Source organism: Babylonia areolata, chromosome 2, assembly GCF_041734735.1.
Source record: "Babylonia areolata isolate BAREFJ2019XMU chromosome 2, ASM4173473v1, whole genome shotgun sequence".
Taxonomy (NCBI): domain Eukaryota; kingdom Metazoa; phylum Mollusca; class Gastropoda; order Neogastropoda; family Buccinidae; genus Babylonia; species Babylonia areolata.
This window is the reverse complement of record NC_134877.1, coordinates 36,990,744-37,003,035: the sequence shown is the minus strand read 5'-3', so window position 1 is coordinate 37,003,035 and position 12,292 is coordinate 36,990,744. Positions and strand designations below refer to the sequence as shown.

Sequence of the window (12,292 nt, the reverse complement as noted above, 5' to 3'; positions counted from 1 at the left end):
TGTGTCAGTGACGGTGTGTGTGCCACTGTGTGTGTGCCAGTGTCAGGTGTCAGTGTGTGTGTGTGTGTGTGTGTGTGTGTGTGTGTGTGTGTGTCTGTGTGTGTGTGTGTGTGCCGTGTGTGTGTGTGTGTAGTGTGTGTGTGTGCGTGTGTGTGTGTCAGTGTGTGTCAGTGTGTGTGTCAGTGTGTGTGTGTGTCGGTGTGTGTGTGTGTGTGTGTGTGTGTGTGTGTCTGTGCCGTGTGTGTCAGTGTGTGTGTCGGTGTGTGTGTGTGTGACATGTAGCCTACGCTTGGGTCGGCCTGCGTGGCAGTGCGCGTGTGTGGGTGTGAAAGGTACAGGTTCACCGCTGGGCGTGACCAATTTTTTCACTGTTGTCATTTCAGTCTTTTCCTTGCTACACTGTATCTCAGTTTCCCCGCCGGCACTATATTTTAATGTAGGCCTATCTATATTTCATTTTGATAAGTTATCATTTGTTATCATTTTAAATTATTTAATTATTGTCATCTTTTTCCCCCGAAGACCTGATCAGCGTGACGGGTTATGCGAAGCTTGATCAGAGTATGCACTTTGGGTGTTTTTTTCTGACGCCTTCTTGAAACCGAAACTGCTGCTCAAGCGGAAGCATTCAGATTTCGATTCCCAAGTTACGTTGCTCTGGTGCACTTGGCAAAGTGTCTGTATCATTTTGAAAAGTCATTCTCCCTCCGATTTCATGCAGTCTCTTCAATTGGGGGGGAAGTATTCAGTTCAAATTAATGCCGATCGACTGATCAATGACCATCTAGTTGAACAGACTGTGACAGTCAAACGGATGGGCGACCGTTCGACCCATCCAAAAAATCTGGCAAAATGCAAAACGCACTCTCGAACGCGTACATGCACCACACACACACACACACACACACACACCACGTGTACACATGATGAAGTGCAAAAACTGAAATTGTCAACAACAACAAAAAAAACCAACAGTTGTATGTTTCTCTAATAATAGATCCAATTACAACAATGTCACCAAAAGAAACCTAGCTCTCCAAACTGAAGCTTCGATTCAAGATTGGACAGTTGACAGACAGATTGCATGGTCTTCGGTGATTTTTGCCCTTGTTCGCCTTTTCTTCTCAGTGTCCCCTGTTCAAAGTCAATTCGGTGATTTCCGTGTATCCATTGGCCAATCAACTGCTGCGCGTTTCCCGCCGATTGGTACCGAAGTCTCGGCGGAAGAAGTGTGTAAACTATTTCCGTACAACGCTTGGTTTGAACTTATGATGCTTGTAGGTTAATTTTGATCGATTTCGCATTTATAGAACTCAAATACAATGTCAACTTATTTTTGAAATGCCTAGATTTCACGATCGATGGCTTACCAAGAAGTTAATGGGGTTTCATGTGGGTTTGACACGATTCAAGATGGCCTCGACCTGTATGTTTGTGCTCCCGAGAAGCGAGTGCTGTGTGTGGGAAACTGTTCTTTTCTTTGATATGGACAAATAGAAAAGTTGCTGTATGTGATAAGTTATACGTTGTTTATATAATTTTTTTTAACAGATCTGACATGCTTGCACGTTCTACATTTATTGTGTATAATGCTGCTCTGTCAGACAGTTTTTAATGTTTAAATGTACAGAATCATGTTGTCCTGAGAAAAGACAAAAGCATTTGTTGATACAGGAATCAAGTTGATGGATGATATTCACTTGTTGATAAACAGTTCATGATGAAAACAGTTTATATCTTAGCCTAAAGACAAAGATACTGACAGTGTATGTGTCCCTTTCAGTGACCAAGCTGGCTGTCATAAAGTGATAGAATGATGTGAAATAGATCACATCCTGTTATAGTGTTTCCTTTGTCAGAAAGGCAGTAGTACTTTAATATTTTATCCTTTGCGATTTGATTCAGGGCTGCCAACTGTTGCGTTTCATGTGTAACTTATTGTATCATGTGTTTTTGTGCATATATTATTTATACTTAAAGCATGTCAGTTTTGTGTTACTGTTAGTGTGCAAATAGTCAAGTGTAGCTGCTTGATAAACATCAGCCCCTGCCTATGATATTTTGTGTTCAATTTCAAAATGACAACAACCAAAAAAAGCCAAATGAGTGCTACCATCTGTTAAATTATTGCATGGTAAAGTATGAAATAGACCATTGAACATTGTTTTTGGATGACAGGACTTGTAATCAAGTATAGACAACAGTATCACAAAAAGCTGTTTTTCATTGATGGAAATTGTTGTGTTGTTGGATTTAAAGAATATATATAGCACAGACATGTTGAATGCATCATGTCCATATTCAGTAGTTGCAAAGAGAATTACTTGCATCTGGGTTGATTTATTATTTGTATGAGAACTAATATAGGAGGAAAGTTTTTATTTCCTTTGAGTTTTGATTCCAAAACAAGTAAGTTTCGTATTAAGTCTGCCTATTTTTCAACAGAGACACACGGTCATGAGGTATGCAATATGTAGAAATTATAATAACTGCAGCATAGACTAAAAAGCAAGGTAGAAGTCTTCACTGTTAGATCGAAAATCAAAAAGCACATTGTCTTTAGGATGAGATGAAAAACTGAAGTACCATGTGCAGCACACACTAGGCGCACTGGAAAAGAATGCATTGCAACAAAAGTGTTGTCCTCTGGCCAAATTAATGGGGGGGGGGGGAAAAGGAAAAAAAAATCCACTGTGATATATATGTATATGCATGCATTGAAGGCCTGACAAGTGCATTGGGTTGTGCTTTTATCAGGCATCTGCCTAGCAGATTTGATGTAGCATATATGGAAATGTCAGAATGCAGTGATGTCTCCTTGAGAAATTGAAACTACATAGATTGTGTACCAGAACAAATGGTTTGCAGTATGTAATTACTGCAGGATACAAGTATTATCTTTGGAACTCGCTCTCGTTATTTTTATTTTATTTTAATTTTTTAAGTCAACACACATTCTCAAACACTTCAGTGACACACAGAGTTCATTTGATTGTAAACATGGGAATAAATCTATCCATACTTGATATACATTTACTTGTATAAACCCTTCCTGGCCTTGAAAATTTGATCTCTTTTAGGTCAGTAATGAGTAGTTACAAAAAAAAAAAAACAAAAAAAAATTGAATCTGTTAATTTAACATCAGAGCTGTTTGAAAGGTCAAATAGAGACTGAGTAGATGCTATTATAATGCGGACAGCCACTTACCTTTATTATGTTTTCAGATGTAGATGTATGTTATGTACATATTGAAAATGAACCTGGAAAACTGACCATTTTTCTTATTTAAGAAATTCATTGTGCTTTTCATTTGCATGAGTGTGTGTGTGCACACGGGTGTGGAATAAGTATTTTATGTTTGTTTGCATGCTGATGTGTTTGCATATTTTTTCTTGATAGAAGTTTTAACTACAGATTTTGTGTGCTGTTAGCTTTTGTTAACATGATTAAGTTATTTCGATATGATAGAATTAACAGATAGAATTAAGATATATACATTCTGAGAAACATTGTGAGTAAAGAATAAACAAGGTAATTTGGAACACTACATGGAATTCAGGAATTAACAGTTGCAGTATTGCAACTGTGACTGCATTTGTACTACTGGAGACAATACAAATCAGGTTGAAACATTACACACACACACACACACACACACACACACACACACACAATGTAATAAACCAGCTGATTGAAAACTTTTATATTGTATCATTACTTCACACTGAACATTTGGACTGTTTCAGCTTTCTCATGACAAGTTCATCACATAGCCAGTAAGGGAAGCCAGCAGATGGCAGAGAAGACGAATGGAGTAAGCCCTCCTCAAGGGGGTGGATTTCATCGACTTCCTCAGATTCCTACAATGAATCGCAATGTCAAGATAGCCCAGAGCAAAGCTAAATTTGAGGTGATATCTCCAGTTGTAGAAAATGTTGCAGAGGCCGCAGTCATCCACATTGAGGGCACTGATAAAATAGTGAAGATCAATAGTGATGGGATTGCAGAAACCATGGACCATTCACCTGTTCTTCCTGATGGAGATGACAAATCGCAACGGGAGGAAGAAAACATGCCAGCAGCAAAACCAGAAAAGAAAAGCAGAAAACGCCAAAGGCCATCCAAGCTTGAACAGTCTACACCTGAAACTCCGAAAGAAAAGACCAGTACAAGAAGGAAGAGAGGTCAGACACCCAAATCAGCTGATGTTGAAAAAAGAGCGGGCAAACAAGCAGACAAGGTGGAACCTGCTGTTGGCACAGACCCTGGAACTCCAAAGAATGCTTCACCAAGAAAGGCAGCTAAAATTACCCCAAAAGGTGATAGAGATGTAAAAGCACAAAAAAGTATGACAAAGACAGCATTATCTACAGCAGATCAGAAATCCACAGAATCTGACAAACTTTTGTCAACAAATGTTCAGTCAGAATCAGACTCTGATAAATGTGCTGTTTCTGAAACACTCCCATCAGAGGGTAATGGTGATGGTAAGGAAGTTACTCCGTCAGAGGCACCTGGTTCATTAGTTAGGTCCATGCTTGAGTGTGTGCCTGTTCAGTCAGAGAATGGTCAGGATAAAACAAATGATGCAAAATCATCACCACCGCTACCAGAAACCCCCAGAGTAGAAAAAGGAGTGAAAAACAGAAAAGATACAGAGCAAAAGAAATCTGTTAAAGAGGCTACCCCAGGGACACCAGACAAAGCTCAGGAAGCTGGTGAACCCAAGGTATATTTTTCTGCAGCTGGCCGAGTCTTGCCAAGGACTGTTCTGCTTCGAGAAAGTGAACGTCCATCAGACACACAATTAGCTAGACTGATGGAAGGGAAGACAAATCAGTTTGATGTCTCACACCCTGTCAAATGGCAAATTGGAGATTTGCTCTGGGGCCATGTCAGTGGACATCCATGGTGGCCAGGCATGGTTTCCAGTGACCCTTTTTCTGGCCTTTTCACCACGATAAAGGGAGGAAATAGGATCAGCAGACTTTATCATGTGCAATATTTTGGAGACGAAGCTGAAAGAGGATGGGTTGGAGAGGCGTCTTCTATGGCTTTTGAAGGAAAACAGAAACTGATGGATTATGGCATATCTCAAATAAAAGCTGCTAAAGATAGAGCTAAAAAGAACAAACTACAGCAGGCATATTGCCCAAATCAACGTCGCAAAGCTGCCTGGGATTTGGCTGTTGGTGAAGCTGAGGATGCATTTACCTTGAACAAGGAGACTCGCATTGATAAGTACACATTTGTTTACGAGTTCTTGCCCAACAAGAAAACACCTAAAGCTGCTGCTCCTACCAAGAGTTCACCTGGTTCTGAAAGTACAGAAAGAAGAGGTCAGAAACGTAAGGAGCCTGCGCAGGAGGTAGATGAAGGAAGTGATGAGGAAAGGGCACCAGCACCAAAGAAAGCCCGTCGTGAAATCAGCACCCCTACGACCATTCAGAGATCTCGAGGGAGTCGGGAAGAAGGGTCGTTCGAGACCTACTGCATCAAGCATCGTGAGTTTGTCCGAGAAGAACATCCAGAGTACAGTGGTGCCATGGTCATTGAAGCCCTCAAACAACAGTGGGCTCTCATGACACCCCAACAGCGACTGCGTTACAAATCCAAGTTCTCTGGAGCTGATTCTGCTGAGCCAATGGATGTCGATACACCATCTGGTTGGTAGCCTTTTAATAACTTTTATATTTAACTGCAGTTGATGACATCAGCTTACTCGGAGAAGATTGCATGTGTGAGAGATTTGGTAAATCTAATGTTATTGACTTGGCATATGTGTGCAGAAAGGGTATTTTTACAGTAATGAATATCAAATATGGGGTTGGCATATTTGTGCAGAAAACATTTTTTCTTTTATTTATAGTGAACTTTTCTCAGGTCCCATGAATAACTGTATAAAACTAAAAGAAAACATGAAGATTTGAAAATTTATGATTCTGAATTCCAGTTTCAGTTGGTTTTTTTGGTTTTTTTCCTTTTCTTTTTTGATATAGATATTTGATTAATGCCTGGCAACATTTGAGTGATATCTTGTGGAATTTTCAACTATGTATTGCTTCATTTTCATTAAATAGGAACACATCGATGATAGACTGATTCTTGAATACAAGTTGACGATAGGCTGGCAAAGCCAAAGATTTTGCATCCCACTATTAAACATTTGTTGGGGACTTTTAGCGATACCTCTCATTAGCAAAGATGTATACACACGCACACAAATGCATAGAAGTAACCCCCTTCTACCCCCACCTTATTAGTTGAGCACTTTATCAGTGGTCATGTCCAGTGTTCATGTTATCAGTCATGCATTGATGTGACAATACTGCTCGTTACACTTCCTGCATTGATCCAGGCTGTATGTCTTACTTATTTTGGGAAATGACCAAATGTCAACATGATTCCTTGTCAGACTGGAAGCAACAGAATTCCTATCCTGGCTGTACGGTGCATATATGCAACAGCATATAAAGTGGTGGTCTCAGCTTTGGTTGAATGGAACCTTGCTTATTTAATTTTTTTAGATTTTTACTGCAGTATGTATATAACTATATTACAAAATAAAATATTTGAATGGAGTTACTTTTTGAAAAAATTGTTACATAACATTCTGCAGAATATCATGTTCTGGACAAACTAACACTTGCACCAAAGTGCATGCACACGTGCATGCACGCACGCACACACACATGCACACACACACACACACACACACACACACATATGCTGACTACTCTTATATTGCACAGTTGATGGTATTACAATACTTTGCTTCTTTACTTTTGTGACCTCATCTTTTAGATGAAAGAAAATTCTTTGATAAACTTGTTGAAGAAAACAAAATGAACTGCCCAAGTTGACATGATATCTGTGCAGGATCTCAAAAGCGTTCTCCAAGAAAGAGTCGCCCATCACTGAAGAAGCTTGAAGCGGAGAGTGACAGAGGGGTAGAAGAGGTCAAGCGGTCCAGACGTACATTGACCAATGTTGCAGACTCGGTAAGCAGTACTCCCTGCCTGGCTCTCTGGCGTTTGCCAGATCTCTCTCTCCCCACCCCATTACTCCCCCCCACCCCCCACCCCCCATGCTCTATCTCTCTCTTTCTCTCCTCCATTTCTGTCCTTACCGTTGCTGTTGTTGTTATACTTGTTTCTTTGGCTTCAGTGTTCAGCTTTCTTCTGCGTCATGTTTTCAGATTTTCTTAAGTTAGCTGAAATTACACCGTTCCATTTACAAAATGTGGCTATTTCCAGTCACACTGAATGATGGGTTCTTTGTTCTTCTTAACCCCTTGACTACTAATTATTTTTTAATTTAGATCAGGGTGGGCGCAATAGCCGAGTGGTTAAAGTGTTGGGCTTTCAATCTGAGGATCCTGGATTCAAATCTTGGTAACGGCACCTGGTGGGTAAAGGGTGGAGATTTTTCTGATCTCCCAGGTCACCATAAGTGCAGACCTGCCAGTGCCTGAACCTCCTTCGTGATTATACGCAAGCAGAAGATCAAATACACACGTTAAAGATCCTGTAATCCATGTCCATTTTCGGTGGGTTATGGAAACAAGAACATACTCAGCATGCACACCCCTGAAAGTGGAGAATGGCTGCCTACATGATGGGGTAAAAACAGTCATATATGTAAAAGCCCACTCGTGTACATACGAGTGAACGTGGGAGTTGCAGCCCACGAATGCAGAAGAAGAACTGAGATCAGTGTGGCATGAATTTGAAGTGTGAAAACTGCTTTTCTTGTAGTGTAATTGATTTCACTCAACAAAAGTAATACAACTCCAAGAGGACGGAGTTAAATAAAAAATGATAACTGATGTTCAAGTCAGCCCTACACTGAGGAGTGTACTTGTCGGCAGTAGACGAAGTGTTAAACCATTTAATCTCTTTCTTCCTGATGCCAAGCACTCCCCCATTCTGTTTTTCTTTATTCTAGAGATTTCTTCCTCTTTCATTAACTTTGCACAATATTTTTGCTTTGTTTGATGTCAGCAAATTTTCTTGTTTTGTTTCAGACTGAAAAGGAAGAAGAAGCAGAGGTAAAAAACATAGGTTAAGTTGGAAAAAGGGGGGATGAGGGGGGGGGGGTTGCTGTTTCAGGGGCTTTATTGGTTATCCCTAGCAGTAGATATATATATATATATATATATATATCTGGAAGGTGTGTGTGTGTAAATGGATTCAAAATGCACCAAGAGAAAATTTGGTGCAATGCTTGAAAACCGAGTTTAATATAAAAAGTTCATTTTTTAAGATGCTGGTTCAGTGTTTGTTAAGTAAGTCAGCCAGAATTAACTGCATTTTGGCCATCTTCCTCACTGTTCCTCCCCAGAAGTGTTTAGAAATAAATAATCAGTTTAGCAGTGGTGAATTCAGCTGTTAATTTAGCAACAGGGATTAGTTGATTGTAGCTGAGTAATGAATTTTGATAAAAGTTGGTTACACAAGGTCTTGTCTGTTTCAAAGAAGAGATGGCCCCATTTTAAGTTGTAAATGGATTGTTTGTGTTAAAAGAAAGACTGCACAGTTATTGATGTATAGTGAATGTTAAAAGTAGATTATTTGGGCAGTAATTAATGCATCTTGATTGTTAAAAGTACATTATGTGGACATTTATATTAATTATAAATGCATCGTGAGTGTTTAGATTATTTTGGCAGTAATTCATGGATAGTGTTAAAAGAAGATTGTGTAGACAGTTAAATGCATGGTGAGTGTTAAAAAAGATTCTTACTTGCTTTTAATCCATACTGTACTAAATATGTATTAAAAAATTTTTTAAAATGCACTATCTTTCTGCAGATAACAGGAAGAAGGCGTAAAAGAAATTCCATTCCTGTTGCTGAAGAGGAACAGAGTTTACCAGAGGTGTCCACTAGCATGAAACTCAAAGTCAACAATGACTCAAATTCAGATTCCTGTTCAGATTTTCAGGTAAAATACCCCACCTCGCCACCCCCCCACAAAAAAAACAAAACAAACAACAACCCCACATCAGCTGATTTTTTAGAAAGTTCACTGGTGATATTTTAAATTCAACTCTGCTTGATGAAGTCTGATGACATTTGTCCTTCAAGAAAAAGGCCCTTATATTTAAATACAACCCCATCAGGGTTAAAGTTTCATGTCGGTCATTGATGCATGCAAATTTAAAATACACATTGGTGTGGCAGCCAGTCGTTCACTTGACTCATTAATTTTTCAGAAAATTGGTCACACTAAAAGGGCTTTCTCTTAATTTTACAGAACAATCAAGATACCAGTTTCAAACTCAGAAAAATATAAATGTCATTTACTGTTGTTGCCCTGCAGTTCAACATAAGCAGATGAACACTGAAAAAACTTGACCGAGCTAAGAAACGAAATGAACGTTTACATAAAGGCATCATCGCTTGCATACTGTGAACTGCGGCAGAATACAGTGCCAGTTTAGCTTTTCACTTTCCTGCCAGTCTCCCTGATTGAGGATGGCTTTTACATGTAGAGCATTTCACCATACAGAATCATTCTCCGCATTATGGAGCATGCCACCAAGGGAAGCTGTTCAATGTCGAGAAAGATTGAATGAGTGTTAGAACAGTTTTAGTCTCTTCCTTTCTACAAGCATCTGGAGAGTTTGAATCTGAGAGATTTCTTCAGCATTCATGGACAACTTATGTGTTTACTTCATTGATGTTATGCAAGAGTGTGACACTTTAGAGTAAGATCGGGATCTGATTCATACAAGCACACTTTTTTTATATGCATGATGGTTTTTATTTAGTTATTTTAGTAGCCATACTTCATTTTCGGGATATGTTAATGCTTCCATAATTCAGCTTACATGTACTGATATGATCTTTCAAGTGCATTTGATCGTCTTCTGGTATATTCACAAGAACAGAATTAAAAAAGCCTTTACGTTATGCTGGCATGGTGCTTTGGGAAAATTTAGAATTTTGCAACTGTGGAGGTTTAGATTTTTAGTGGCTTGTGGCCTTAATTTAGTTCATTTGCCCCCCATTTTCTTTGTTTTTTTTTTTTCAGGAAGTGTTCTTGAAGGCAGCATAAATGATGACACAGAAAGTTAAAACAGATGTTTTCTTAGCACAGTATACTTGAAGAAGGCAGCAAGCAACACTATATATTGCTGATTTGAATTTCTGCACATGGTAGTTTACCTCAAAAACCACACTGTTCAATGGCGATGGGCAGGATGACAGGCCAAGAGGACGACCACCCAGGAACGATGAAGACTACGTCCTGGAAGTGTTCAAGTTGAACAACACAGCCCCACTGAAGAAGGAAAACCTGTGCGCTGTGTGTGACAAGACAGGAGAGCTGCTGGAGTGCCAGGGGGTGTGTCAGAACTACTTCCACCCTGAGTGTGTGCAGGTGTCAGACCCTGTCCGCGAAGAGTTCAAGTGTTCAGAGTGTCTGGCAGGTATGTGTGGTTTTACTCTCTGTATGGTCAGGAGTGAATGTGGATGTGTATCACGTTCAGAGAGAATGTTTGTGGTGCCACCATATGCAACATACGTAAGCAAAGAGAAAAATACTGAATAGAATAGTGCTTGAGTGTATGTGTATGGATTCCTTTGAGCAAATGGGTCACATGGGTATAGGTAAGAATTCACCATTCTGTTAAATGCTTTACTTGCAGTTTGTGTTTGCAAGCATTTTCTGCAGTTAAGTGGGGTTGTTTTTTTTGCGATCTGTGATTTATCTTTTAAGAATATACACTTTGTGTGTGTGTGTGAGAGAGAGAGAAAGACACAGTGTTTGAAGCGTTTATGATTTGATTTGCTCTTATTCACAGTCATGTTTGTTCCACACAATATACATCTTATTATGTTTGAATATCAGCCTTTGCTTTTCATCGTTGTGTGTATACTCTTCCAACTGTGTGTTAATCTTGCTTTTTGCCATGTTCATGTGTGTTGGATTGTGTGCAAAGAGCAAGAGACTGGTTTGTTTGGCCCAAGTTATCCTATTGATTGCACATTGTACTGTCCAATGTGTTCAGTAAAGAATACAATGTATAGCAGAAGTGAACTTTGACATTAAACTAATTTAAAGGTTCCATAACAAAGATGTGGATGTCTTTCAATCAGGTGAGCATTCTTGCTTCTCCTGCAAAAAGATGGACAAGGAGACCAAGAGATGCAGTGTCTCTCAGTGTGGAAAGTTCTACCATGAAGATTGCGTGAAGAAATTGTCCAGTGCACGCTTTGAAGGGAAAGGGTTTGTCTGTCCTCACCACGTGTGTGCAACATGTGCTGCTGATGCTGCTCGCAATCTCAAGTCAGCCAAAGGTAAGTTGTCTTGTTGATCATGCGTTTGTTTGCTGTGTTGTTGATATTGCATCACCAGACCTGTAATGAGGACTTGGTTTAACACATAACAAAAGGGTAGTATTTAATGTTATTTCTCAACCTGGCCATTTTGCATTCAGAAAGAATCCATTTTGTGTATTTAGAATGAAAGGTTGGTGTTCTATGATTAGGAAGTGAGAAAGGGATCATATGTTTCATTGGTTTTTAACAAACTTTGGTAAGGACTACATATGATTAACAACAAGAAGCAAGGAACTTTTTTTGTTGTTGTGGGTTTAAATTTTTTTTTTTTTTTGTTGAAAATAATTATTCTTGTTAATTTAGACTTTAAAAAGATTGCTCTAGTTATGAATGCCGTCTTTGTACATGTTTGCCTGAGTTCTTGACAAAACGAATTTTGTTCATCTCATGTTATTTGTCTTTTCTCCTTTGTCTTTTTCTTCTCCCTTGTCCACAAACAAAAACATCCCCAAAAGACACATAGATTTTGGGTTGTTTATATGTGCAGGTCGACTGTATCGGTGTGTAAGCTGCCCTACAGCGTATCACGTAGGGGATTTCTGCATAGCAGCGGGCAGCATTCATTTAGGAGGCTACCACATTCTGTGCAGCAATCACTTCCAGCCTATGAAGAACCATAAACATCATCTACGAATTAACGTTTCATGGTGCTTCAGTTGCAGCAAAGGTAAACTATTTTTGAGATAAGTATTTTTGCTCAGCTCATTGACTGCTGTAGATGAGAGATTACACAGCACTGAAGGGCTATCATGGACCATGTCAAGTTTAAAGCCTTATTCATTATTTTATTTCCACATGGGGCAGTTACACTTATTTCACAAAACCAACTGCTTTTTGAAAATTGCCTATTTCACAAAATCAGTTACTTTGATTTTAAATGTGTGACAAACACATTTTTAAAGAAATGTTCTGAAGGTTCACTTTTCTTGAGAGCCAACTTATAA

General features: G+C 39.2%; 1 protein-coding gene across 3 annotated transcripts in view; it reads left to right on the top strand.

Moving 5' to 3' along the window:
• Window positions 1–1,209: 1,209 nt before the first annotated feature.
• The window catches only part of LOC143300845 (histone-lysine N-methyltransferase NSD2-like), a 29,023-nt gene continuing 17,940 nt past the window's right edge, over window positions 1,210–12,292 (top strand). Inside the window, exons 1-8 of one of the 3 annotated variants that reach the window (XM_076614804.1) lie at window positions 1,210–1,229; window positions 3,748–5,667; window positions 6,881–7,002; window positions 8,028–8,051; window positions 8,815–8,946; window positions 10,207–10,435; window positions 11,106–11,306; window positions 11,836–12,015. In XM_076614804.1, the coding sequence (XP_076470919.1) occupies window positions 3,795–5,667; window positions 6,881–7,002; window positions 8,028–8,051; window positions 8,815–8,946; window positions 10,207–10,435; window positions 11,106–11,306; window positions 11,836–12,015 (2,761 nt within the window). In that variant the 5' untranslated portion in view covers window positions 1,210–1,229; window positions 3,748–3,794. Of the gene's footprint in view, window positions 1,278–1,401; window positions 1,508–3,747; window positions 5,668–6,880; window positions 7,003–8,027; window positions 8,052–8,814; window positions 8,947–10,206; window positions 10,436–11,105; window positions 11,307–11,835; window positions 12,016–12,292 lie in introns of those variants that run through there. The other 2 variants (XM_076614787.1, XM_076614795.1) reach the window with 2 other exon arrangements.